General features: G+C 56.6%; 1 protein-coding gene across 4 annotated transcripts in view; it reads left to right on the top strand.

Moving 5' to 3' along the window:
* Nucleotides 1-26,016, top strand: part of NEK6 (NIMA related kinase 6) — an 85,168-nt gene that overhangs the window by 17,073 nt on the left and 42,079 nt on the right. Inside the window, exon 2 of one of the 4 annotated variants that reach the window (XM_042245719.1) lies at nucleotides 1,854-1,978. The exons of 1 other annotated variant lie outside the window; for it this stretch is intronic. In XM_042245719.1, the coding sequence (XP_042101653.1) occupies nucleotides 1,957-1,978 (22 nt within the window). In that variant the 5' untranslated portion in view covers nucleotides 1,854-1,956. Of the gene's footprint in view, nucleotides 1-1,853; nucleotides 1,979-4,783; nucleotides 10,038-15,432; nucleotides 15,740-26,016 lie in introns of those variants that run through there. 2 more of the 4 variants (XM_060413799.1, XM_012163196.5) reach the window with 2 other exon arrangements.

The raw sequence follows: 26,016 nt of genomic DNA, 5'->3' as shown, positions 1-26,016 counted from the left end.
CAGAGCTGAAAGTCCCCTTTCCTCTGTGGTCCCAGTACCCAACCCAGGGCCCGGCCCAGCGAAGGTCTGAGTGACAGAGAAGTGGAAAGAAGTGGTACACCCTTAGTTTGCTCCTCAAACCCTGCTACCACGGAGACAGCTGAGACTTGGAGACTGTGTCTAGAATCCAGGCCTCTGTTGGGGGCAGATGGGTTGGCTGGAGGGATGGAACCTGTCCTGTGGGGTGAAATTTTGTGACTCCTACACCCTGTGGGCCTGCTACAGGTGATTCCTTGAAGAAGGGTTTGATCCTGTGGGTAACGACCCTGTGGTCCTGTGATGACCCAGAGTTTGATCCTGTGGGCGATGGGTGTTTGGAAGGGTCTTGAGTGGGGGACTGGCTCCTTGAAGCCCATCTGGGAAGGTGCTGCAGGGAGGGGATGGGGGCTGGCCTGGGCGAGTGGGGGAGAGGTAGGCAGCCTGGAGCAGAGGTGAAGAGGGGCCTGGTGTCAGCACTCTGAGCTCCTACCCAGAGACCCCTGTGTCTTGGCAACAAAGCCAAGGATGCCGGTTTGAAAGAATGTTCTGTTGTGGCTTGAACTGCTTCAGGGCCTTGGGAGTGATTCCCAGATCTTGGGAGTGCTTCTTCATGGGTCCAGTCTCAGTGTCCTCCTCAGTGAAGAAGGGGTGATGAGCTCTTGGCCCTTTGACCCAATACCTGGATTTGGGGTGGGGCTGGGGATGGGGGGAGACCAGGGCCCGTAGGGGTCAGACTTGACAGTGAGGGAGGAGAATCAGGGAGCAGTAGTGAATTCCTGCCAGAGACTGAAGGGGCTCTTGACACCTCATGGCTTCGCTGTGAGCAGGGGGCCTGCGTGTGGCTGTGGCATGTTGGGAGGAAAAGGCCTGGCTTGGGTGGAGGCTGCATGCCACGTGCCTGGTGCCTCCTCTGCAAACGCCAGTTCTTTCCTCTTAACGGTGTGGAATTATTTACATAGATTTGTCAGCTATCTTTTTGAGGAAAACAACTTCTCCCCTACTGCTACTGCTTCTTTCTAGCAGAGCACCCACCAGGGGTTTACACGTGCTGCCATCTTATAGTCCTCACCTTGTAAATGGCTTCTTTTTATAAGTGAAGTCAAGGCTCAGAGAGGTGAAGTGACTTAGCCAAAGTCACCCAGCAAGGATCTGAACCCAGATCATCTCCCCTGGAAGCTCCTGGGGATCCATAGCGGTTGACCAGTTTGGGGCTGGGAGAGCTAGATGCAGGACACAGGATATGCAGGGGCCGGAGGTGTGAAACCTCCAGGTGGCAGGAAACGGAAGAGGCTCCGTGGAGTCAATGTGTCGGCTGGGATTAGGGTCAGAGGCCAGGAGGCCTTGGATGCCACGCTCTGGAATGAAGACTTGATCTGGAAGCTTTGAAGGTTGGTAGAGGAGGGCGATATAGTCAGGACAGTGTTTCTGGTGGTGTGTGTCGAAAATGGTCTGGTGTTACGGAGGGTGTTCAGGCCAGGAGACTGGGAGGCTGGTGTGATTGTCTGTGTGGGCTCTCCCAAAGCCTCTCACCTGCCTGCTGCTGAAATTCCTCCCAAAAAGAACCTTTGGCTCTCTCCCACCCACCGCCCCAGCCCCTCTGCTGGGTGTCAGGGTGGGAGGCCCCCTCACCTCCACACTCTCAGCCTCTTTCACAGTTTTCTTGTGAAAAACAAGGCCGACGCCTATCAACTTGCTGGGGACAACGTGCGAATAAATGATAAAATATGTAAAGCTCACAGCAGCTGCTTTGGGAAGGGGAGAAAAAGTGCCATGGATGTGTTATTTCCCCTAAATCCGGATTTCTGCTTTTTTTTTTTTTTTTTTTTCCTTTCCAGGGATGAGAAGCTGGAGTTAATGGGAGTGCGTCCACTCGGGAATACATTTATTTCCCCCGATTTCCAGGCAGTCTCGTTAATCTGCTAGAGACCCGGTTTTCTAATGTGCTTCCTGGGAGCCCATGGTATCGTCACTGTCATCGAATTCCGACTCTCTCCTTATTGATTGATTGATTGGTCTGCAGGAGTCAGAGGCGAAGCTGTTCATATGAGCAGCTCTGAGCTTTAATGTTTGTCTGTGGCACGTTGTTGTAGGGTTGTGGGGGGAGTGGGCCAGGGTACGAGGTCGCCCTGACCCACCGTCCACCGGCCTGGCTTGCAGGTGACCTATGGCACGCAGCGAGGAGCCGGCGTCAGGTTTGGTGTGAGGCTGCGTTGAAGGGTCAGTGGTGCCCGGAGGGTGAGCTAGCTGCTCCCTGGAGCTGTCCAGGCATCGTTTCCGCAGAGGATGAGCCTAGCTTAGCCCAGGAGCCCTTGCACACCCCCTCTCAGAGCCAGGTAACGCCAGGATGGTTCCAGAGGAGATCAGTCTGTCCTAAGGGGCTGGGCTGTACCCCTCCCACCCTGGTCCCTCACAGGGCCCAGCACTCACTTGGGATACAGTCTAAATATTTTTGTCTTGAGTGGATGAATGAGGGTGAGTGGACTGGCGCGTTAGTTACTCTCTGGGTGACTTCATGTACCTGGGTGGGGTCTCATTTCATTGTCACCAGAACCCATTTTTCAGCCGAGGAGACTGAGACTCAGAGAGGTGAGGGTCGTGCCCAAGACACCCAGCAGAGAAGCCTCGGCCTGCTGCATGAAATGTGTCTGGCCCTCCACTCTGGTTAGAGCACCAGCCCCTCTACTTCTTAGCCTTTCCCTCTTTCTTTAAAAGCTATCTATTTATTCTTTATTTGGGCTGTGCCGAGTCTTAGCTGTGGCACATGTGATCTAGTTCCCTGACCAGGGATCGAATCCAGGCCCCCTGCACTGGGAGTGCAGAGTCTTAGCCACCGGACCACCAGGGCAGTCCCATAGCCTTTCCCTCTTGATGCCAAGCTCCCCAAGGGCTGGACCCGGCTGCCCAGACCAGGTCCACGCTCCCTCCTCCCTCTTCCTTTCCCTGAGCTGCGTTCTCGAAAGGGAAGGCGGGAGCTGGGGCAGGTGGGCCTCCTGTGTGCCAGGCACACCCTGAACGCTTTGCCTCCACGGTCTCATTAAACACATCAAGTGAGCTTTTTAAGGAGGGTTCCCTCCCCGTTTTCACATCATGAAAAGTGAAGCTCAGAGAGGTTGTGAAACTTGGCCAAGATTTCCCAGCAGATAGGTGAAGGACCCCAGCTTTAGATTCAGGGAGGATAATTGCCTGCTGAAACAGACCTGCTGGTGGAGAACGGGTGGTTTTTGTGGGCGACCAGGGGCATGATGATTTAGAGGGCTCGACTTTTTCAGTGGTCTAACCTGGGGCGTGATGATGTCAGAGGCTTTCTCACCCAGAAAGAGCAGGGAGTCCACTCAGGTCAAGCAGGGCGACCGGGGGCTCCCTGGGCCCCCTGGGACACATGGGGCAGTAAGGCCCCCAAACCACACCAGTCTCGACCACCTGCTCCAGCCCTTCTCTTTCTGGCTTCGGTTGCCCTACCGATTATTTGCTAAGCAGTTTGCTGCACGATCTGATTTAATTGTCCCAGCGACCCCATGAAGCCTTATTTGTTTCACCCCAACCCGCTCCTCAGCTGTGTTTCCCTCGTAGCACTTATTAAGTCTGAAATGGCCGTGTCTGTCTGCTGCTGTGTCTGGATCCACCTCTTGACCACACACCTCTAGAGGGATAAGGCTCTCTGCTTTGCTCCTCAGACAGCCCTTGGCTCCGTGAGTCTCTCAAGAAAAGCCTGGCAAATGATGACGGAATGAAGGAACCTCGTTTTCTTGGCCCACAGAGCACAACTCTGTGCCCTTGGTCACCCGCCGAGGCAGCGTGGACCCCCTGCCCAGCTGGGGCCTCTCTTGCTGACCAGCCTTCAGCCTGGAATTCCAGGTGTGCCTTGGTGCCCGCAGGTTCATGCCGCCCAAAGAAACTTTCAGACTGCGCCTGTGGCTTTGGATCGGCTCAGAAAAAGCGTGTCCTGTGACTGCTCAAGGAATCTGGGCATTTAGCCCAGAAAAGAGTGTGTTTCCTGGCTTCCTGAGAGCTGGGGCCCACCCTGCCCCTGGCCTGGGCGTGTAGAAGGGGAGGGAGGGAGAGATGGACGCCAGCCCTGGAAAGGCGAGGACGTCTGGCCTTATCATCTAAGGTTCCTGAGACTGTCCAGGCAAGGCCACCCCAGCACGGTGGGGCAGAAAGTTTCCCCAGCGTTGGGGGCATCTCTAAGATGGGATTAGCACTCTCGAGTTACTGGAAAAGAAACATTCCTTGAACTCAGACAGCTTGTGATCCCCAGCGGTTCTTCTGGGCACCTCACCGGTCACCACGCGGTAGTCGTGGGTGCAGCGGTCACAGAGCTCAGGGTGACTGGCCTCCATTGGGTCATCGGGCCACCCCCTGGGGCCAGATGTTTCGAAAGCCCCTTCCTGCAGCGCCAGGCATCTGGCCTCTCCCTCCAAGGCTGGGCGCGGGTTTACGAGGTGTCTTTGAGGAAGGCTGGAGTCATCCGGCCCGTGATGTCTGCTCGTTGCATAATTTCACAATTCGGTTTTCTTTTCACAAGAAGGGTCAGTGCTTCTCTCTCCTTCTCCCTCCTCCTTTTTCCTCTTTTATTTTCTTTCCCTCTTGATCCTCCCTCATTGACTGGCCCGGAATGCCTCCACCCTCTGGCTGGGAGATCACCGAGTCCTCAGAGGAGATTAACTGGAATTACCCACAGGTTAACTGGAATATACTTGTCAAGTTTCTGAGATGGAGAAACCTCCTTTTTGTACTCAGAGGAGAGTGGAGGAGGCCAGCCTCCCTTTTCCTCAGCAGGGATTAAAAAAAGTCACCCAGGAGGGGCACAGCAGCTGGAATTTGGTTCCCAAACCCCAGACCCAGGCCAGGTCTGGGTCTGTGAGGCTGTCTCACTGATCCTTGGTGACGTGAGAAACTTAAGGACAGGCCTGGCCTCAGCAACTTTCTTGTGTCGGGTGTCCTTTTATGCAGGATGCTGACGACAGAGAGAAATTGTATTTTAGATGTCAGACAGCGCTGGCAACCTTATGTCCATCTTCAGAATTTGGGAGAATCTTTACAGGCCTGTGAAAGCCCTAGGCCCATGCTCAATTACTCAGTCGTGTCCGACTCTTTATGACCTCCTGGACTGTAGCCCACCAGACTCCTCCATGCATGGGATTTCCCAGGCAAGAATACTGGAGTGGTTTGCCATTTCCTCCTCCAGAGGAATCTTCCCAACCCAGGGATCGAACCCATGTCTCCTGCGTCTCCTGCATTGGAGGCAGATTTTTTACTGCTGAGCCACAGGGGAAGCCCATCACTAATTAACTTCCTCTGAAGCACCCGAAACAGAAGTTGAGTCTGAAAGAGTCTTCGATGCCTGGAGAACCCAGGGAACCTCAGCTGCACATGGAAGGCCAGCTGTGCTGGAGGGGGGGCGGGGGGGGGCGGGGGATGGCGGGGAGCATGTTCGTTTCCTTGAGCCGCCATGACAAATCCCTGCCTGTGGGGTGGACTGAAATAATAAAAACTGATTCTCTCACAGTCCTGGAGCCCAGAGGTCCAAAATCAAGGTGTTGGCAGCATTGGTTCCTTATCAAGGCTCTGAGGGTGAGTCCGTTGGGTGCTTTGCTCCCAGCTTCTGCTGGTCACCAGCAGTCCTTGGTGTTCCCTTGCGAATACACACACCCCTCCTATCTCTGACTCTGTCGTCACGTGGCCTTTTCCCTGTGTGTCTCTGAGTTCAGGTTTCCCTCTGCTTATAAAGATACCAGCCACTGGATTTAGGGCCACCCTAATCCTGTGTGACCTCATCTTAATTCGATTGCGTCTTCAAAGACCCTGTGTGAGTTTTGTAGGGATGCTGTCTGACCTGGTACAGGGCTGAGGGTGGGCATAGCTGAGCCATAGTCCTCTGGACTGTTTGCGGCCATTTGCATTGGGTTAACCAGGGTACCCAGGGGTCCCGCCAGCATTCCCACGGAGGAGACAGATGTGCACAAGGACCCCAGTCCAGGAAGGAGGGTCATAACCCCTCACTGTATGGACTGAGGGACCCAGGCGGGGACCCAGGCAGGGGCTCGCTGACCCCAGGGCTCTGCATCCTGGACTCGCTGGCCACAAGCACTTAGTCCTTCGGTGGCACCAGCCCAGGTAGCTTAGAGCCAAGAGCCGCTCCTCTTGCACGAGCCGCCAGCCGTGGCCGGGCTCCCCCGGCAGGGAGAGGGGCCCCTCCCAGTATGACAGGGCCCTGCCATTCTGGGTGGTGCCTGCCAGTTTGGCCTCCGCCTGCTGTGTGGGTAAAGGGCAGCCCGCAGGGCATGAAGGAGGGATCCCAGGCTCCTTTGTTTCCCCGGGAACTCTTATCTCTTTTGGCAAAAGCCCTGTGACCAGTCGTTTCCGGAGACACGTCCCAGCCTGACACCTCCTGGCCAAGTGATCTTGAGCAAGCAAATCCTGGGCCTCTCTGCATCTCTCTTGGCCTCTCCCGGGCGATAGTAGAGTTTCCAGCCGGGCCCGTTTCTGAATTAGGGAACGCTGTATGAGAGTTTGTAACCACCTTTTGCGAATCTTTCTGGTGCCTAGCACAGAGCCTGGCACCAGGCTCGGTGCTCAGTGAATACTCAGCAAATAGGAGAGCATGTCTCGGAGCCCAGAATGTACACTCTGTGGCCCTCCTGAATTACGGCCCCAGAAGGGTCTCTCGAGAGGGAGATTCTGTAGGCATTTCCTTCCTCCTGTCTGTAATGGTCACCGGAGATGACCAAGGCAGGGGTGGGGAGGTCAGCGTACATGTAGCTGGCGGAGGCTTGATGCTGCTGAACTTTGATGGAGGCTTTCATTCATCAGGTAACTCATTGAGTAAACTCATACCTCAACTTGGTACCAAGGGTGGCAGAGTGTGCAAAAGAGCCTGGAAGAGGAGCCTGGAGACCCGAGTTCTGGTGCTGGCTTTGCATGCCTTATTGGCTCTCTGTGCTCAGGGTCGCTCTTCCCACTTACCTGCCCATTTGCAGAGCTGAGGCTACAGCTGTTGTTAGGGCCTCTGTCCCACACCTAATGCTGGGCCCATCCAGCTTCCAGGCCTTTGCACAGGCTGTGCCATCTGCCTGGAGCGCCCTCCCGCTGCTCCTCTGCTCAGAGCAGCTTCCTCTTCTGAAGAAACAACACCCCATTCTTCGGGCAGACTGCGAGACACTTCCTTGTGTTTCCACACTCTTGGTGTGCAAAGCAGCAGTCACACTGGCTTGTAGGTGCATTGGCTTGTGAGACTCCTCTCTCTCTCTAAATGGAGAGCCCCACTGAGGTTGCACTGGTTCCAGTACCTGCTGGTTGAATGAACAAATGATTGAAGGTCCTTGGGCCCCTTACTTCTCTGTTCCAAGCCTCAGTTTCCTGTCCTTCTGCTTTCAAGCACAGAAAGTGGGCTGGTGGATTCTTTGGGGGGTTATTCTTAGGTCTCTGGTGAGACATGAGACCTCAGATGAGTGGATTCAGGATTTTTCCTGCTCCCAGGAATAGAGCAGTGGCGTGGTGGTGGCTGCGAGCGTGTTTGTTGAACGACCGCCTGCTCTTGGTGCAGATGTTCCGGATTCTCCGTGCAACATTCCGGCTTAGTGGGTTCCAGTGTCTTGGAAAAGCCTAGACCGCAGCAGCCTCGAAGGCATGGTCCTGACCGTCGTTGCTCCAGCCCTCCCCACCTGTCCCTTCACAGGGGTTCTTCCCACTCTTTAGAGGGAAGCGTGTGTGCTTCCTCTAAACATGCCTGAGACTCCATATGCACCTGCCCCACAGAACGCCCCCTGTGGGTCCCTGTCTGGCCGGAGCTCCCCTTCATGATGTGGACGGCAGGCTCCGCCGGGTTCATCCCCAACTCCCCACGTTCCAGGCAGCCACAGGATTTCAACCTCCACCTTTCCCAGCTGTGGGAATCGGCACCTCTGTGAGCCTCAGTCTCCCCATCTGCAAAATGGAGATAGTAATGCCCGCTCTGGGAATGACCTGGCAGACCCAAACATGTGACACAGCGCGTGGCTTGGAGTGGGAGCACATTCTCATCATGAGTCCGTCTTCCTGGAGAGATCCGAGTGACACAGAGATCAGCAGTCTATTTGTCGAAGCCAAAAAATGTCCGTTGTCTGAAGAATTCTGTTTTGGAAGACAAGCCCAGGTTTTGGGTCAGAACCTTATTCCCTCAGGAATTTCACGGTTGAGCATCCAGACAGATTTTATAAGCTTGGTGACCACCCAAGCCTTTGAGCCTTCCACGTGGATGTTCCCAGGTCAGGCTTATTCGGGAATCTCTTGCCCAGCTGGGCTGCTTGTCGCGTCAGTAGCATCATTTCCAAAGAGCAGGTTCTGTCTGGCTGTGAATAGATGTTTTTCTCTGTCTTTCTTGGATGTCTGAATGGCAGTCTCCCTCCTGCGGTCCCAGAGGCTGACCTGAGTGTAAAGCTCCAAAATGGACATCAGAGCAGGGTCATCTATGCCTACTCGGACTCTGGGCCCCCACTGAGCCTCAGAGAGGTGGGTCGATGGCTGCTGTGACCTGGGAGTTTCCTGGGGGTCTCCCAGGGTGTGGTTATAAAGGCTGCTGAGCAAAGCGAAGGAATCAGAGTTCATGGACAAGGTAGCAGCTGAGAGCAGCAGGCAAGTTAAGAAGGATGGCTCGGGGTCTCTAGAAATCTGCCTTCTGGTATCCAAGACACAGATGCAAAGCCCCTGAGGGCAGGAGGGACTCTGGTGATATGCCTCCTGCAGGCTGAGGGCTTTGTGGCTCAGTGGTTAGAGCCACACTACCTGAGTTCATACCCCAGTTCTTCCACGTATGCTGGACAGCACACCTGACCTTTTTGTGCCTCAGTTTCCCCCTTGTGTAAAATGGAGCTAATTATGTACTATAAGGGGGTCAGGAGGTTAACCTCACTCAAGTGCATTAGAAGAAGGCTCAGTGCACAGTAAACTGTTGTTGTTCAGTCACCAAGTCGTGGCTAAATCTTCGTGGCCCCATGGACTGCAGCACACCAGGCCTCCCTGTCCCTCACCTCTCCCAGAGTTTGCCCAAGTTCATGTCCATTGAATCGGTGGTGCTGTGCAACCATCTCATCCTCTGTCGTCCTCTTCTCCTTCTGCCTTCAATCTTTGCCAGCATCAGAGTCTTTTCCAGTGAGTATCAGTAAACTGAGGCCCTGAGAGGGGCAAAGGGTTCGTCTGTGGTCATCCAGCAAGTCATTGAGCAGCCAGGCAGAAACTCATGATTCCTTGTCTCGTGGACACTCCCCCCCTCCCTCTGCCCCCTCAGTCAGACTGTTTCAACTCGCCTTCTGCAGAGGAAATCGCGTGACCCCCTCAGCCCACAAGAATTCAGACTGTACAGAATTTCGGAAACCTCTTCGGGCTGGCCAGGGGCCTTGTTGCAATTCCATTCAGCTGCTAGTTCTTTTTCCTTCCCTTTTTTTCTTTTGAAAGCTGCAGAAGCTTTCCTTTTCTATCTCCCCAAAGAGAAAAATTAGCCTTCTGGCAAAGGAATTTGAACTTAGGTACCTGCTCTGTGTCTCTGCACCAACCCCTGCCCTCTTTCTGAGCCTCAGTTTCCTCATCTGTAAAATGAGAAGAGTTCCCTCCCCTAACCCCCCCGCCTTGACTGGACGGCCCCCACCTTGACTGGACGGCCCCCACCTGCCAGCCAGTAATCGCTTTGGGGACAAATGAGCTGAGACGTGCCACCCAGAGCGCGGATCCGCCTTGACGGTCGGGTGAGCGCTGACTAAACTAAAGCTGGTGACGCATCCTTCTAGGAAGTGAGGTGAAACCCACCAGAAATGCTGCCCACTTCCGCCCACCTCCTAGTTTCAAAGGTTATTTGAGTCATCAGAGTTGCCTGTACTTTTCTCGCTGTCTTGTTTCAGCGAAATGCTCCTCGACCCCTCTGGGCTGAGGCCCGATGGCCAGGACTGTCCCATCTGCAGACGTCAGGACCGAGGGGCTTGGTGCGCACCCCAGCCACGAGCTCTGGAGGCTGCCAGCCCAGGAGATGAATCCTAGTTCCCAGGCTGGTAATGCCACCCCTCTCTGAGCTTCAGTCTCCTTATCTGTGAAACGGGTGGGTGAGCCCCGCCAGCAGGGTGAGTGGCAAGCCCCAAATAGGTGGACGGGAGACCCCACACATGCTCTCTTCTCTCCTGCTTAAGAGGCCCTGGCTTGTCTGGGCTCCAGCTGGGGCACCGGAGATGTTTGTATGCCTGAGTCCTCCCTGACTGTGGGGGCCAGAGGGACATTCAGCCAGGCCAGGAAGTCTGGAGGCAGACCTTCACCCATCAGGGCCAACAGCACCCTGTGTGCAGCCCTCTCAGCCTTCCAGTGGGGAACCACGGGCCCAGGCAGGGAATGACCCAGAGCAGGGAGGCAGTGGAGCCAAGACTAGAACCCAGGATCCTAGACCAGGAGTCCCTTCGCCCTGGGTTCTCCTGGCACCATAAGGGGGCCAGTCTGGCTGAACCCTGGGAATTTAGAGATGGGTGCCTTCATGGGCCTGGAGTGGAATTGGGACTGAGCCCTATTTTGATAGGCCCTGGCAGGGCCCTCAGGCAAGTCACATCCAGACCTGAGCCCCTATTTCCTTATTTCAGAAATGGGCATCTATCCTGCTGTGCCCACCTCTCAAAGTTGTCCTGAGGCTTCATAAGATGGTGTGGGTAAAAATCCATCTGCAGAACAATCAGGAACTGTCCAGATGTGAAGAATTTGATCATTGTCATCCAGTGGGGCTTTTCTGTATCCCTGTTCCTTAGTGCCTGGTATAGAGTAGGTGCTTGTTAAGTGTTGAATCAATGAAGAACAATAGATATCATTTATTAAGAACCTGCTATATACTAAGCATCACCCAGAGAACTTGCTGTGAGGTGCTGTAATCCTCACAACAACCTAGGATTGCAGGCATGTCCCCATTTTACAGATAAGAAAGCTGAGGCTTAAAAAGTAAAGTCATTTACCTAAGGTCACACACAAGTGGAGTGTGAGGAAGTCAGGATTCACACCTGACTCTTAAGTCCGTGTGTCCTTCCTGGTGTTCACAGTGGCCTGCTGGGTCACCCTCTCCCTGGGCTATGCTGGTGTTTAACAAAAGGTCCCCAGGCCAAGGGGTGGTGGGGTGGGAGGGAGAGGGATTTGCACAAAGCCTTGATTTGTAGCATTTGCCAATTTCCATGGAATAAATATCCTACCAGGCCTGATTGTGGGCAACCAACGTGATAACTGTCTCACAGAATCCCTGAGAATTAGCAAGCAGCCCCCCACAAGCCAGTAGTCATGGCTCCAGTACCCCGTGCACCCCTCCACTTTGCAGCCTCCACTCCCATGCCCAAGGAAGGCCACAATGTTAGCAGTGTCCCCTCTGTGGGACGACAGACTGGAACCAAGCAGATGGCTTGGGTGGACATACCTAGACCCCTCCCCACAACCCTCTCCCTTTAGATCCCCTGGAGCTCCCTGGGGTCTCAGTATCACACAAAGACTTGGGGAGAGGGGGATGGATGAGATGCGAAAGCTGATCTGTAGCACCAAGACTGGAATATTAAGGCCTGCCAGCCCCACCGTGTGCGATATTCCTGCCAGGCCCGGAGCAGAGCCCTGTAAACGCCGGGATATAATGGACAATAAAAGTCGCTGGAAAATAGTGAGTCTCCGAGGACCACTGTCATCCCTGCCACACGCTGCTTGCTGCAGCCAGGAGCCCTGTGATCATGAGGCACGATCGTCATGTAAATATATAGGGTCTCTCGCCAGCCGTGGGCCAAGATTTATTTTATTGAGACAGTGCGGGGAGGGAGGCGGCTCAGGTTCATCGTCCTGGTAACTTTGTAAAATGCTTTGCCATCATTTCCAGCTTCCTGGAGAATACAGCAGGAGCCAGTGTGATCTCTCCCATTTTCCCCCAAAGGGGGAGAATCCCCAGAGGCGGAGGTCACCTCCTGCCACATTCACAGGTCATGAGATCAGGGACCCCTGAGGAATGAGGACTGGCCTTATTGTGACAGTCGGTTCACAGAGTGAGTTGCGGGAAGTAATTGTGGAAACGTTGCTGTTGAATGGGCGCTGGTTCTTTATGGCAATGACAGTAATCATAATAGTAGCAACAGCCACATTTATTGAGCTCTTGTGCATGCCTCGTCCTGCTAGGCCTGAGCTGCTGGTGTTCCGCCTGCATATCCTCCACTTTGTCCTCATAACAACCCCATGAGATGGGTCCTACCCGGCCCCTGTTTACAGAGGAGGGGACTGCAGAGAGGTAGCCCAAATTCCTGTGGCTGGACAGAGGCAAGTGCAGGATTTGAACTTGAGGCTGTCAAGAGTCCAGAGTCTGTGCTGGGCTGCCTCACCTCGCTTCCAGGCCCTCGGGTGCCAGATCAAATGCCACCTGCAGGTCTCTGCAGCCCCCTTGATTGGCCCAAGTTGGAATCAGTGGCCCCTGCTTTGATTCTGCAGTGCAGTTAAGCACTTTGGTCTGGTTCCCCCACGACCACAAGGACTCAGGCCTACCTTTCCATCCAGGCTCTGTCTCTTCTCCAACTGGGACACGTCCGGCGAGTCATGTGGCCTCGCTAGCCTGTTTCCTCATCTGTCAAATGAATGCACTGTCTGCCTTGCAGGGTGGCTTTGTGAGCACACACGCTCCTGACACCGGTCAAGGACCTGGCCTGCATCTCTCATCTCACGGGTGCTCTGTGTGTGGATGCCCCATGTACACATTCCACCTCCACAGTCGTGTGTCTGAGAGCCAGGAGGCCTCTGAGCCATCTCCCCACATGGCTGAGACTTGTTGCGAGGGAGTGTGACTTGTGGGGAGAGCACTGTGCAGGGCCTGGGGGTGCTGACAAAGCCTTCCAAGGCCAGAGAGAGAGAGTCCCTTAGCAATCCCAGACCCAGAAGGTCTGGTTTTCCTCCCAGACCTGGGCCCGGGATTAGATAGAGGCTCCCAGAGCTCAGATACAGTCCGCGCCAGTGAGTCGCAAATCCTCCGTCAGCCTCATAAAAATTGTTGGCCCATGAAGAGCTCTCCTAAGACTGCAGAGCCTGACCCACCCATGTTGTAGGTGGGGAAGCTGAGGCTGGGAGATAAGCCATGACTTTCCCAAGGCCATGTAGCCCTTTGAGATTCCCAAGCAAGTCCTGAGCCACCACGCCACACCCCAAGGCTCAGAGCAGGATTCACCCTCGAGGAGTTAAAAATGGCCACGTAACTTCCCAGGCCAACTCAGGGACTGCTGGGGTCGTGGGGGTGGAAATGCGACACAGGAAGGTCCAGGGCCACACCAGAGATTATGTGCTGGCCCAGAACTCCTCTGGGTTGTGGCCCGACTAGAGGGAGAAGACTGTCGCCCACAGACTGAACCACACTGAGCCGCGTGGAGGTCATGTTGGAGGCTCATGGTGACCCGGGAAGCTCTGAGAGTCTGGGGACCACTGGGACTATGCCCCTCAGCACAGCTCCGCCCCCTCTTCCGAGTCCCAGGTGGACAGGAGGGGAGTGACTGGCAGGGCATGTGTGCCCACAGGCATGGAAACTGATCGGAGCCAAGGTACACTTCTGGAAGGTTCTGGCTACTCTGGTCAGGAGGAAGAGAAAGAGTCCCACAGTCTGTGTTTCTCCAGGGCGCTAGCATGTCCTAGATGAGCATCCTGGAGGGCATTCCTCTCCAGCAGACAGGAGGCCGGAAGCAGAAGAGAAACAATGGTTAGGCAGATAGTGTCCAACCCGAGGGCCTGACCAGCCTGTCTGGAGCCTCTACCATGGGTGCAGGCGGATGCCTCCCAGCTCGCCGGGGCATGACGCACAGTCCTGTACTGGGGCCCCGCAGACCCGTGGACAGCTGGCCAAGGGCCCAGCCGCAGCCAGCCAGGGGGCCGACACCTGGCATATGCCCGACAGTTGGACCCGGCTGGTGGGGAAGGTGCGCTGGCAGGTGGCCGAGCCCCGGTGCCAGGATCCAGCTCCCTGTGTCCTCTGGGGCCTCAGCTGCCATATGCCTGTGTCATTCCCAGCGGTGGAGCTGCAGATGGGGCGCGGGGGGTGGCTGGCCCAGGGTGGAGCTGGCTCTCATTCTGGAGGGGGGGCAGGTGCCGGCCACAGGAGCTCTTTTCGGAGACGGAGGGCTGGAGCGGGCCTGGAGGCGTCCCTGCCTTCTCTCATGTGCCTGCAGGTCCGCCAGCCTCCAGGCCTTTGATCCCACTGTGTTCTCCGCCGGAACTCCCCTCCCCTCTGGTGCTGACCTTGGTCATCCTTCCAGGCCCTCCCGGACTCCACCTCACGTAAGGAGCTGGCCGTGACCTTGCCTGGGTTACAAACTGAGGGTCTGTCTGGCCTTTCCTTGGGGGCTCTCTTACTGCTCTTTTCTGGCTTGTGGTTATCTGTCCCCGGGTTGCTGGGTGCTCTCCTGCGATCCCATAAGAGCAAGGGGGTTTCCATCTGTCTGGTCTTGGGGTCACCAGTGGTCAGCACTGGCCCTGAGCAGAGACGGCAGCTGGAAGGACGTGTGGAAGGAAGGGAAGGCGGGAACTCTGAGCTCAGTTTCTGGACTCACGCAGCCTGGTTTGGGAGAGCGTGGGGCCAGAGCTTGAGGATGTAATGACGCTGACTCCATTGACTGGGGCTCTGTTGTGTGTCAGGCCCGGGGCTGAGCATTTCTGAGTCCCGTAATGTAGCCCTCCACAGGCTGGGGCGCTGTGTACTCTTTGCGCGTCCCCGTTTTACCTGTGAGGGCCCCGGGGCCCACGCAGCTGGGGTGCGGCCAGAGCCAGGACTTGAACTCGGCGCCGCTGCCTACCAAGGCTCTCATCTCTTAGGCAAGTCTTTTTGGCTCAGCTCACAAAAGAGAGATTAGAAAGCGTTCAGCTTTTTTTTTAATTTGTTTGGCTGCACCAGGTCTTAGTTATGACACACGGGTATAGTTCCCTGACCAGGGATCCACCCAGACCCCTGCCTAGGGAGCACGGAATCCTAACCACTGGACCACCAGGGAAGCACCTAGAAAACGTTACGCTTTTAAAGCGACAGCAAGATATTTATGGTTCTTCGTGTTTGCTGGGCCCCAGGGGGAGTGGGTGAGGATGGAGCACCAGAGCTGAGGGCAGGACCGCTCATCCCTCCGAGGCTGGTGGAATCTGTGTCTGCGGTCCCGGTTCTGGGTTGGGAGTGAGGGGGTGGTGGAGCCTGCAGGGCAGATTCTGCTGCCTGACCGTGTGGGTGTGGAGTGGGTTTAGGAGGCTGGGCCCTGGCCGGGCGCTACCTGCCTGCCCCGGGCCAGTCTCTTGCCCTCTGGTCTCAGTTTCCTGGAGAGTAAAATGGGGAACAGGACCGAGCGATCCCAGAGTGGACTCTGGTTGCAGTCCAAGCCCCTCAGCTTCGGGTACACAGGTGCTCTCTCTTAAGACTGACTGGTGGCCGCTGCCGTCAGATTCCAGTCCCTGGTGAGCAGCAGGCTCCCTGGTGGCAGTGGCAAGTTCCTTTCACCACAGAGGTGGCAGCAAGAGTTATTTTTGGAGCAGCTCGTGGTGGGGGAGTTTCCTTTTGGCAGTGGCTGGGGACGGGAGTCTTGGGCAGGGGAAGTCCCGTGCAGAGACCGGGCTGGCCCCTCTTCCTCCACCAGCCCTGGCACGGAGAGGCCACCCAGATCTCCAGAGGTCCTGGGACCATGTGAGCATCTACCTTTCAACCCCGAGCCGAGACCTTCCTGGAGCTCCTCAGAAGCCACTTTGCAAGGTACTGGCGTTTTCCCTGCCTCCCACTGTCAGGAGCCCCTCACCCTCTCCAGCCCCCTGGGGCTGCTCTCTTTGCCCTTGAAGGTGTGCCTAGCGAGTGACAGGGAGGCCCTAGAGACCTCTGGGGCCTGAGCTCACAGAGCACTTGACCTTGGCTGCCTCTCTGCCACCGCTGTCCCCTTGACCACACACCTGGTGGGACTGCCAGTGGGCCAGGGCCGTCAGCCTGGCATGGCCTCTGTCACTGCCCAGGTTGGAGGGGTCCACACTGGGTGATTCCGGACTTTCCAGAACTCCCAAGGTTACGAGGGAAGTGGAAAAAGTACTGATGACTCTTCTCTCTTTGGTGTGGGTTTTAGCTTCCTGGGCCCTGCCTGATGTCTGAGCAGTGAGGGCTCCATGGAAGTTTCTCCTGCTGGAAATAGCCATCTTTTCAAACCTTAAGATGAGAGCAGGAGAGAAAATTAGGGGAGGCCAGGGGTTGAAGAACTTCCCCCTTGGAGAGGCCACCTGTGGGATTACGGCTGTCCTCCTGGGGCCCAGGGCGGGCTTTTTACAAGCACTGAGCCTCCGTCTCCCCGAGGGTGGCTCTGCTGGGCTTCCCCCTCAGCTGTTGGTTGGCAGGGCAGTATCCGTGGTCTGAGACAGGACATGGGGCCAGAGAAGCTTCTGCTCTCCGAGGCGTCTCCCTCCTGGCCCCCGGTGTTTATGTACTAGATCACCCCCCTCTGTGGCCCACCAGGGCCAAAAGGAGAGTGATTTAGTCTCTGCCTTTGAAGAAATTCTCCATTTGAGGGAGTGGAAAACGTGGGAACAGGCAGCGATGGCATAGGGACCAGGCCAGTGGAGACTGGGAGTCACTCACTGTCTGAGGGAGTCCAGGAAGGCTGCCTGGAGGAAGTACCCTAGTTTGTGCCCAGAAGGAGGATCCAGGTTTGCCAGGAGGCAGTGCATTCCAGGCCAGGGAAAGCAGAACCTACCAAGGCCTTGAGGAGAGAGCAAGTTCGTTTCCCTGGCGGACTGGGGTCCTTGGGATGGTGGGCCTGCCCAAGGGTCCTGAGGCTCCTTGCAGAGTGAGACCACCAGCTTCCCCCAGCTTCATGGTCTCCAAGGATGGCACTGGGCAAATGAGATTAAAACCCAGACTTCAGAGAGTCAGAGCTGGGTTCTGACACAGGTGCACGCCGTTTACCAGTATCCCCAGCGTGGCAGCTCACTTGGCTTTTCTGCACCTTGGTTTCCTCATCTGTAAGAGGGTGGTGCAGGCTCGTGGGGGAGCATGCCGGGGTGCTGCGGTCACTCCCCGCTGCAGAGCACAGGCTGGGCAGATCACTCTTCACCAGGTCCTGGCACCAAAGGCCTTCCCGTGGAAGAAACCAAATGCCTCATTGCTCTGAGAGATGCTGACGGTTCCTACATTTTCTTTTGCTCACAGAATTGGGTTTTATTACCGAAGGAGGAGAAAATAAAAGGTGGTTGGGAGCCTCCTTGATTTTAAAAAGGCTCAGGAAAGCCTCGCAGTGCAGGCGTGGTGTGTTTTCAATTGTCTGGTGATCTCTGCCTGATCTGAGACCTTGGGGAATCTGAGCATGGAGGCAGGTGTTTCTTGCTTCGGGCATCAGGAGGATGCAAGGAGCCCCGCCTCCACTGACTGGTCAGAATTTTACTCAGCCAGCTCCCACTGGACACCCGTCTTGTGCCTGGTCCTGGGCAAGGCCCTGGCGGTTTAGAGATGGCTGCTGAGCTCAGTCCCTACCTTGAAAGGCCAGCAGAGGAGGAGGGCAGAGTGACAGAGGGAGCAGTTTGTACCCGAACAGCCGGACGTTAGAGGAGAAGCCTGTGTGAACGCCGTCAGATGGGGAGGGGGCCTGGTCCACCTGACTGCCCCGGGTGCCCCCCCCAAGGGGTCCAGCTGTGTCCGCTTGATGGATGCAGGAGGAGGCGGAGCTTTCCCAGGGTCCCACGAGAAGTCTGAACCTGATTAGGGCCAAGAACCCAGTCCTGATGCAGGAAACGGACTTTGCCTCATGGGAGGTCCTAGGTTGGTCCTAGCCCAAGCAGAGGCTGGAGCATGGAAGGACCTGGAAGGTTCAGGGTGCTGTGTGGTTGGGATGGGAAGATCCTTACGTGCAGGGGCCTGGGGCGGGGTAGGCTTGCAGGACAGCAGGCCGGCGCCAGCTGGACAGAGTTTGGGATGCCTCGCTCAGGCGTGTGGGCCTCTTTCTGGGAGGTTTTTGGTTTTGGGTGGGGGGCAGCCGGTTAGGATTTGTGTCATGTTGTTGGGGGGAAACCTCTCTTGATGGGAGGCTGGGTCATCAGGCAGAGCCGACTCCAGGGACCCCACTGAGAAGGGCCCAGGCCAGCAGAGGGCAGGGTCTCTGGGTGAGTGCAGACATGTTTGCGGAAAGGACCAGCAGCCTAGGTGAAGCCCAGGAGTGGGTTGTGAGGGAGGGAGAGGCGTCCCTGGGATGAGCCTGCATTCCTGCTGGCTTCCTGGGCAGATGCGAGATCCCATCACTGACACGGGGACCCAGGGAAGGGCAGGTGAGTCCTCAGTGCCTGGGACTTTTGGTAGTCGGGCTCGGGAGCTCTGGAGAGAGGCCCCAGGCTGAAGAGAAGTGGGGTGGGTGAGGAGATGCAAGCCAGAAGAGAAGGATGGGGTTGGGGGGCTGGAGGGAAGGTGAGCTGAGTGGGCAGAAAGGCCCCCTTGCTGGGTGGGTGCTGCATTGTCCCTTCAGCCACTGGCCTCCAGGTTCTGCAGGCCTACCCTGTGGAGGCACCCCGCTGCCCTGAGGGAGGGGGCTTAGGGACCTCACTGCAGAGGCCGCACTGCCCTTCCAGGGGCTGCATGTGGCCCCAGGTCTCAGAGAAGCCAGCCTCCTGCTGGTCGTGGAGCCATGGAATCTGTGAGTGTGACTTTGGGGGTGGGATGAGGAGACCCAGGACCAGTCAGGAAGCCAGACACCATCTGTGGCGCTTCCCCTGCAGCTCCCCTGCCCCTGTAACTCTGGCCTGAGATTGAGCTGCTTCCTGTCAAGTGATGAATGGGCAATGTCTCCTTATCTCAACCCCAGAAGGGAAGGGGGCCTGGGATGGAGGAAGCAGCAGCCAGAACCACACCCCTGGGCCAGAATTGATTCATTCCCATCCTCACTGTCCAAGGAAGTATGGACCAGAGGAGGCAGGCACACTTTAGTTTCAAATGTCAGTCCTGCCTGCTGCCTGCTGTGTGACCTTGGGCCCATCACTTAACCAGTCTGAACTTTCGTTTCCTCCTCTGTGGATTGTAGCAGCCCCCGCGCAGAGTGGCTGTGGGGTGGAGCCAGGCGTGCACAGTCCTTGGCATGTCCCTGGCGTGCACACAGTGAGGGCTCCTAGCGTGGGCTGTCATTAGGGCTGGTCCTTGTGTGGGGGCGATCCTCAGTGCCCAGGCCTCATGCGAGGACACCAGGTCATCAGTGGTGTCCCTTTCCCTCATTACTCACAGCCTCCCTGGTCTGAGGAGCAAATGGCAGACTAAACCCAAGCACCCATCGCCTTAGGGTCACGCCCCACTTTAGTAAGAGCCCTGCTGAAGGCCAGGGCGGGAGGCACGTGTCAGGGGGCTTTGCAAAGGCAGCCCCAGTTCTCAGAAACACTGAGGAGGGTGTTTGCTTTGGCAAGTCCCGTTTTCCCTTGGAGCCTTAATTTCCTCATCTGCAAAGTGGACCTGGTGGCACCACTTGGGTTTCCTGGAAGATGTCAAATTACTCAGCCTGGGGAGGCATTGCTGTGAGTGCTGGCTGATGCTGAAGCTGGACTGGCCTTGACCTCCCCAGTGGCCAGCCTGTGAACTGCCTGGCCTCCTGCTGGGCTTCAGAGCACTGTCTGTGTAGGGGTGTGTTGGGCCATGTGGGCCTGTGGCACCTCTCCTCCCCCTGCCACCCCAGCAGTGAGCACCTTTCCTAAGTTTCTGTGGCCAGGAGCTTGCTGGAGCAGCAGAGCTGGCCCCCTGTGCCCGTTCTGGGGTCAGGCCACTCCTTCTGTGTATGTAGGAGGGCGGGGAGTCACCAGGTTGGCTTCCTGCTTTGGAAAAACGACTTGTGAAGCTTTTCACTCAGCTGGCAGAAACAGAGAGGGGCCTTCCCCAGAGAATGGGCAGAGCGTATGGCGTCCAGCTGAGACCGGGCCTCTGGGTTTGTCGGTGAGGTTTTTCTAAGGGTGTGGCAGCCTCTCAGCCTGGGAGCCACACAGGCCTTCACCAGCTCCACCCCCAAACCTGGGGTAGTGACGACCCTGCCCCTGTGGACACACCAAGAACGTGGCTCTGCTTAAAGCCTGTGACCTGATTGCATACACGTGTGCACAGGCACACACATGTGCAGAGAAGGGCAAGTGGACACTCACTGTTCCCACTTCAGGGCTGAGGAGCACGGTGAGGTGTAGACGGATACTGGCACCCCCATGACCCTCGCAAACTCCTGGCCCAAGCTGGGTCTTTGGCCTGAGCCTTCCTGGTGTCCTGGGTCATTTTTCCTGAGAGGATAAGGCCTCAGTGAGCCGCTGTCCTCCGCGAAGTGTGGTATTTGGCAGGAGGCAATGGAGGGACGTGACTTTGCCCTAGAAGAAATTGGGAGACAAGCGCCAGGTGACAATGGTGGTCAGAAAGGCCTCTTGGGGAGCCTCGGAGCCCAGCCTGGGAGCCAATCCCTTCCAGGAAGTACCCAGACTAAACCCACTCACCCAACTACTTAGGGTCACGCCCCACATTAGTAAGAGCCCTGCCAAAGTCCAGGGCCAGGGGAGCTTGTCGGGGGCTTTCCAAAAGCAGCTCCAGGTCTTGTAAACGCTGAGGAGGGTGTTTGCTCCAGAGTCACCCCAAAGAAGCCATGCAGTGTGGTAAAGAGAGCATGATCTGGGGTCCAGCACCCCAGCTCCGTCTTTTACCGGCTGTGTGACCCTGGGCAAGTCCCCGCCCCTCTCTGAGCCCCAGTTCCCATGGCTGTCGCATGGAGTCCGGCCCTCCTCCACTGTCCAGGGGTGGTTAGTGGAAACGACGCTGGTAGCAGCTAAAGCCTCAGCGGACCCTCTGCTGTCCTGAGGAGTTTACATCTGTTAGCGCAGTTAATTCTTAGTGACCCTCAAAGGTAGATCTTAGCCCCATTTTCCAGATGAAGGATTAAAGGCAGCCATGCCAGGATTTGAACCCAAGGCAGGTTGGGCTCCCAAACAGGCCCTGGGCCTTCCCCACCGAGCTCGTCCCCATCCAGTCCCTGGGCACCTGGGGGACAGGCACATGTGTGAACCCAGGCTGGGGAGCCCTGGAAATGCAGGGCTCTCACTCCCTGCAGAAGAAAGGCCCTCTGTGAGGTGGCGCTCAGTGTGGCCTGCGGCTCCGGGTCTCACATTCCACAGATTTTTGGCCCCTGACTTGGGCTTGGCAGCCTGGGCCCCATTGTTCTGCGACTTGGCAGGAGCCACGAGACACGCAGCTCCTGGAGGTGCCCTGTGTGCAGAATCCTTACCCTGCTCTTTGCGTCTCATCCCTTTGCCTTGATCTTTCTGCAGCTGGACCCCCTAACAAGGGGTTTCTGGCAGGAATTTCCAGGGGTATGAGAAAAAGTGAGAGTGTTAGTCTCTCAGTCGTGTCCGACTCTGCGACCCCATAAACGGTAGTCCGCCAGGCTTCTCTGTCCACAGAATGCTCCAGGCAAGAACACTGGAGTGGGCCTCCATTCCCTTCTCCGCGGGATCTTCCCGACCCAGGGATTGAACCCCTCTCTCTTGCATTGCAGGCGGACTCTTTACCGTCTGAGCCACCAGGGAAGCCCTGAGATGTGGCCAAACAGAATGCAAATCCACTGAAATCCAACACCCTGGAAAACCCTAAGAGGCAGAGGCTGTCTTGAGCCTGGGTGGCGCTTTGGAGGCACAGTGAGGTTCAGAGCGTCCCTCTGTAGCTTATTCCCTACATGACGTTTTGTGTTCCCTCTCTGAGCCTGAGTCTCTGCCTATAAAATGGGTCTTTCGACAGCCCAGGCTAAGTGGAAGAGATCTGGCCACTGGGTGCCTCGGAGAGAACCTTCACTTCCTTCCTTCCTCCCCTTCCTTCCCCCTCTGCCTCCATCCTCTCTGTGTGGTTCTCTCTGGCACTTGGGGGTGCTGTGACTTGCAGACTCCTTTCCTGGAACAAAGGCCCTTCCTCCTCACAGGGGCTTGAGCTGCAGCCAGTTCTATTAGGTTCTGGGCAGAACCGCTCTTAGGAACAGGAAGTTACCCCAAGGGGTTGGCAGACCAGGCATGTGGATGGCAGTACTGCATCCGCTCCGTGCCATCCCAAAGAGAGAGACTCTGGGGTCCCTGTGGGGGAATGGCCCCTCATGGCCCACTGCCCCTGGGACCCCTGCCCACTCAGCACCACCCCATTCGTGAATTGGGGGGTGGGGGTTGTTCTGTGGGGACTGCTGGAAAGGAAGATGATTCTCTGCTGGTAAGGGCCTTAGGGGTGCAGAACCAGGGGTTTGGGGCAAAGATGCTGTCACAGGTCTCCACCCTGGCTCCGCTACATGTGATCTCGGCAAATCTCTTAACCACCCTGGGCCTCAGTGTCCTTGTCTATTAAGTGGAACAGTAACAGAATCTGTCTCGTGGAGGTGATGTTAAGAGGTGATGGGCTAACGGAGGTGAAGGGTATGTGGGGCTCAGCATAAGGACACTCAGTTCAGTTCAGTTGCTCAGTTGTGTCTGACTCTTTGTGACCCCATGGACTGCAGCACACCAGGCCTCCCTGTCCATCACCAACTCCCGGAGTTCACTCAAACTCATGTCCATCGCGTAAGTGATGCCATCCAACCACCTCATCCTCTGTCGCCACCTTCTCCTCCCGCCTTTGGTCTTTCCCAGCATCAGGGTCTTTTCCAGTGAGTTGGTTCTTCGCATCAGGTAGCTGAAGTATTGGAGTTTCAGCTTCAACATCAGTCCTTCCAATGAATATTCAGGACTGATTTCCTTTAGGACTGGTTGGATCACCTTGAAGTCCAAGGGACTCTCAGGAGTTTTCTCCAGTACCACGGTTCAAAAGCATCTATTCTTCGGTGCTCAGCTCTCTTTATTTTCAATTTTTTTTGTTTATATTTTTACCTGCACTGGGTCTTCGTTGCTGTGCATGGGCTTTCTCTAGTTGCAGCACGTGGGGGCTACTCTCTAGCTGTGGTGAGCAGGCTTCTCACTGCAGTGGCTTTGTGGGAGCAGGGGCTCAGGCTCAGTAGATGTGGCACGTGGGCTTAGTTGCCCCGCAGCAGGTGGAATCTTCCTGCACCAGAGATCGAACACGTGCCCCCTGCACGAGCAGGCAGATTCTTAACCACTGGGCCTCCAGGGAGTTCCTATTACTGTTATTTCTGATGAGACCAGGGCCCCTTACTTTTAGGGCCTGTGTGAGAAGTGGGGTGAACTCCTGAGAGCCTGCAGACCACCTCTGGGTACAGGTGTTAGGTGATCGCTACATGGGGGCGTGGGAGGTGATGTTGCAAATACCTCCTAGGTCTCTGCCCAGTGTGACTTGCCCAAGGTCCCAACTGGGTAGTGACAGAGCCAAGCTATAAACCCAGGCCCGCTGGCTCCAGGAGGCTGGGTGGGGGCGGGACATGGGAACTAGAGATGGCTGCGTTGTGGTTTCTAACCCACGTGGTCTCTGAGCAGGTAGGCAGGTGAGCGAGTCACGCATGGACCTGGCCTGTGGGCCACGCCTGGTGCCTTCCGAGATAAAGACAGAACCTTCTTGCTGGAGACAGCTCTCCTCCAGCCTCCTCCCCGAGGTCTCCCTAAGCGCGGAGGACGGGGAACATGTCACCCCGAGGGGTCTAGGGGTGCAGCCCGAAGCAGCTGCAGAGCCTGCGGGAGTCTCCGGTTTTATCTTAAAATTCATGTTCATTTTACATTTTGTTCCCTCTGTATCCGGCTTATTGTCGCGCACATTTCCCTCCTGAGTAACAGCACTGCCTGGGGAAGCTGCTCATGTTTATCTGTTTATCCCGGGGCTTTTCATACCCAGGTCCTCACTGTGTCACCCGGGGCGAGGGGGTGGGGGTGTGTGCACTCCAGTGCAGAAGTCCAGCACAGATGGTTGGGAGGTGCTGAGAGGCTGGGAACCCATCTGCGCTTCAGGAATCCTCCTCGGAGGCCCTTGTGGAGGAGGAGACCCAGAGATCCAGGCGGAGGGAAGCCTGGGCTGGGCCAGAGGCAGGGGGGATGGGGTGGGAGAGACTTCAGAAGTATAGGCACACCCCGTAATACCCTCCAAGGGACTCTCATTCGAGAGATGAGCAGAGAGCGATATTGAGAGATCCACCTCTTTATCTCACATACACATTAGGATGAAGGTCATAAAATGCCATGAAAATGAAAAGTGCTAATGTTTGTTGCTCAGTCGTGTCCAGCTCTTTGTGACCCCACAGACTGTAGCCCGCCAGGCTTTTCTGTCCTTGGAATTCTTCAGGCAAGAATACTGGGGTGGGTTGCCATTCCCTCCTCCAGGGGAATCTTCTCAACCCAGAGATCAAGCCCAGGTCTACCTCATTGCCGGCAGAATCTTTACTATCTGAGCCACCAGGGAAGCCCCAAATTACCATGTGTGAGGGTCAAAACTGATGGCTTCACAGGGAGGAGAGCATCGGGCCAGGCCATACTGGGCAGGTATTCTCAGCACCTGAGACTTCCTGCTTGGCTGAGGTGGGCACCACCTGTGGACAGTGCCATGCCCCACGTGGCCTCGCTTTCTGCCATCTACTAAGAGAGGGGTGCGAGGGAGGAGCTGGGCCTGTCCTGGGGACACAGGAAGGTCAGGCGCTGGACAGCAGTGTGCGCATTCTAGGGAGGCTCTTGGAGGGCAGAGCCAGGGAGGCCAAGGGTCAGGGTCAGCGGATGATTCAGGGCTTGGTGGCCACACTTTGACGGGTGTCATAGACATCTTGGAGCCTGGGAGGGCTGGCCTGTTGACTGCCAGAAAAAACTACAGCGGGGAGAAACGTGTGACCAGGTCTGCAGGGCTCTGACCGAGCCAACCCCAGTTGTGAGAGGGGTGGGTTCGGTGTGGGTTCCTTCCTGCTGCCCAGACCACCCTCTTCATGTGGGGCATGTGTGCGCCCAGGAGACACGTGCAGCCAAGCTTGCCGACCCCTTGGACCAGAAGCCTGTCAGCTTGCATTTCGGCTGGTGGGGATGGCCAGGGATGACCAGGTTACTCATAGGTGGCAAGAGGCAAGGTCCGTTCAGAGAGAAAGATGGTATACGGGCTCGGCTTTTCCAGAAGCGGATGCTGAGACAGGGCCAGGTGGGTGAAATCATGAGGGAGTAGGGGAGCAGACAAGCGGGGGGTGTTATCTTAGACCAGCTCACCCCGCTCGGGTGTCTACAGCTCAGAGTTGTCCTGACCAGGGCCCTGGGCCACTGATCCCTGGGGACGGGGACTCCAGCACTTTAGAGGGTGTAAACAGTGCTGCTCCGGTAGCCTGGCCAGTCCTTCTGGGTTCTGCGTGGGGTGGGTCAAGGGAGAGGTGCCCACGGGAATGCCAGGACCACGCCTGCTGGAAGGAGCCGCAGCCTAGTTGGGGGCGCTCGTCACTTGCCTGCTCTGCACCCCGTCTTCCAGGTGTCCCATGGGAGCCTGGGCCTGGCCCTGGACACTGCAGTTTAGGTGCTGCAGAAATGCTGGTGCGTGAGTGGAGGGCTTTCCTCCTGAGGAGGAAAAGGGGCCAAACAGCCTCTTCTGTGTGCCTGGGTCTGGGTCTTGCCCAGGCCGTGCCTGTCTGCTGAGAGTGATGCTGAGATGGCCTTCAGCTCAGGCCTGGGCACATGACGGGTGCTTCATCAGGGACGGCTACTGCGGTTACTGTGGCAATTGGTGGCTGGCCTCCTTGCCTCTCTTCTCTGAGGGGGCCTCTGATGTGGCAGCACCAGCTCTGGAGGTTGAGGGGGCTGCTCCCATGTGCCAAGGGCTCTGCCCCTGCCTGGAGGTTTGTACAGGACTGTGAGTGGGACCCTCGGCCTTCCCAGTGTCTGGAGTGCCAGGGCCCAGCAAGGATGGGGACCGGCAGTCCTTGATTTGAGACTTGCAGTCTGACTCAGGGTCGGTCTCTTCTGGCCACTAAGCTGCCAACCTGGGATTGTATGGGGTGAGAATAGGGGGTCAGGCATGGGGGACAGTGATGTGGAAAGAACAGGCTGTCCCATGTGGTGCTGAATGTGGTGCCCCTCTTGCTGGCTGGCAGGCCACCTTTGGGCTTTTCCCGGCACAGAGCC

This window comes from Ovis aries, chromosome 3 (genome assembly GCF_016772045.2).
Source record: "Ovis aries strain OAR_USU_Benz2616 breed Rambouillet chromosome 3, ARS-UI_Ramb_v3.0, whole genome shotgun sequence".
Classification (NCBI taxonomy): domain Eukaryota; kingdom Metazoa; phylum Chordata; class Mammalia; order Artiodactyla; family Bovidae; genus Ovis; species Ovis aries.
This window is presented reverse-complemented; position numbering and strand designations above follow the sequence as displayed.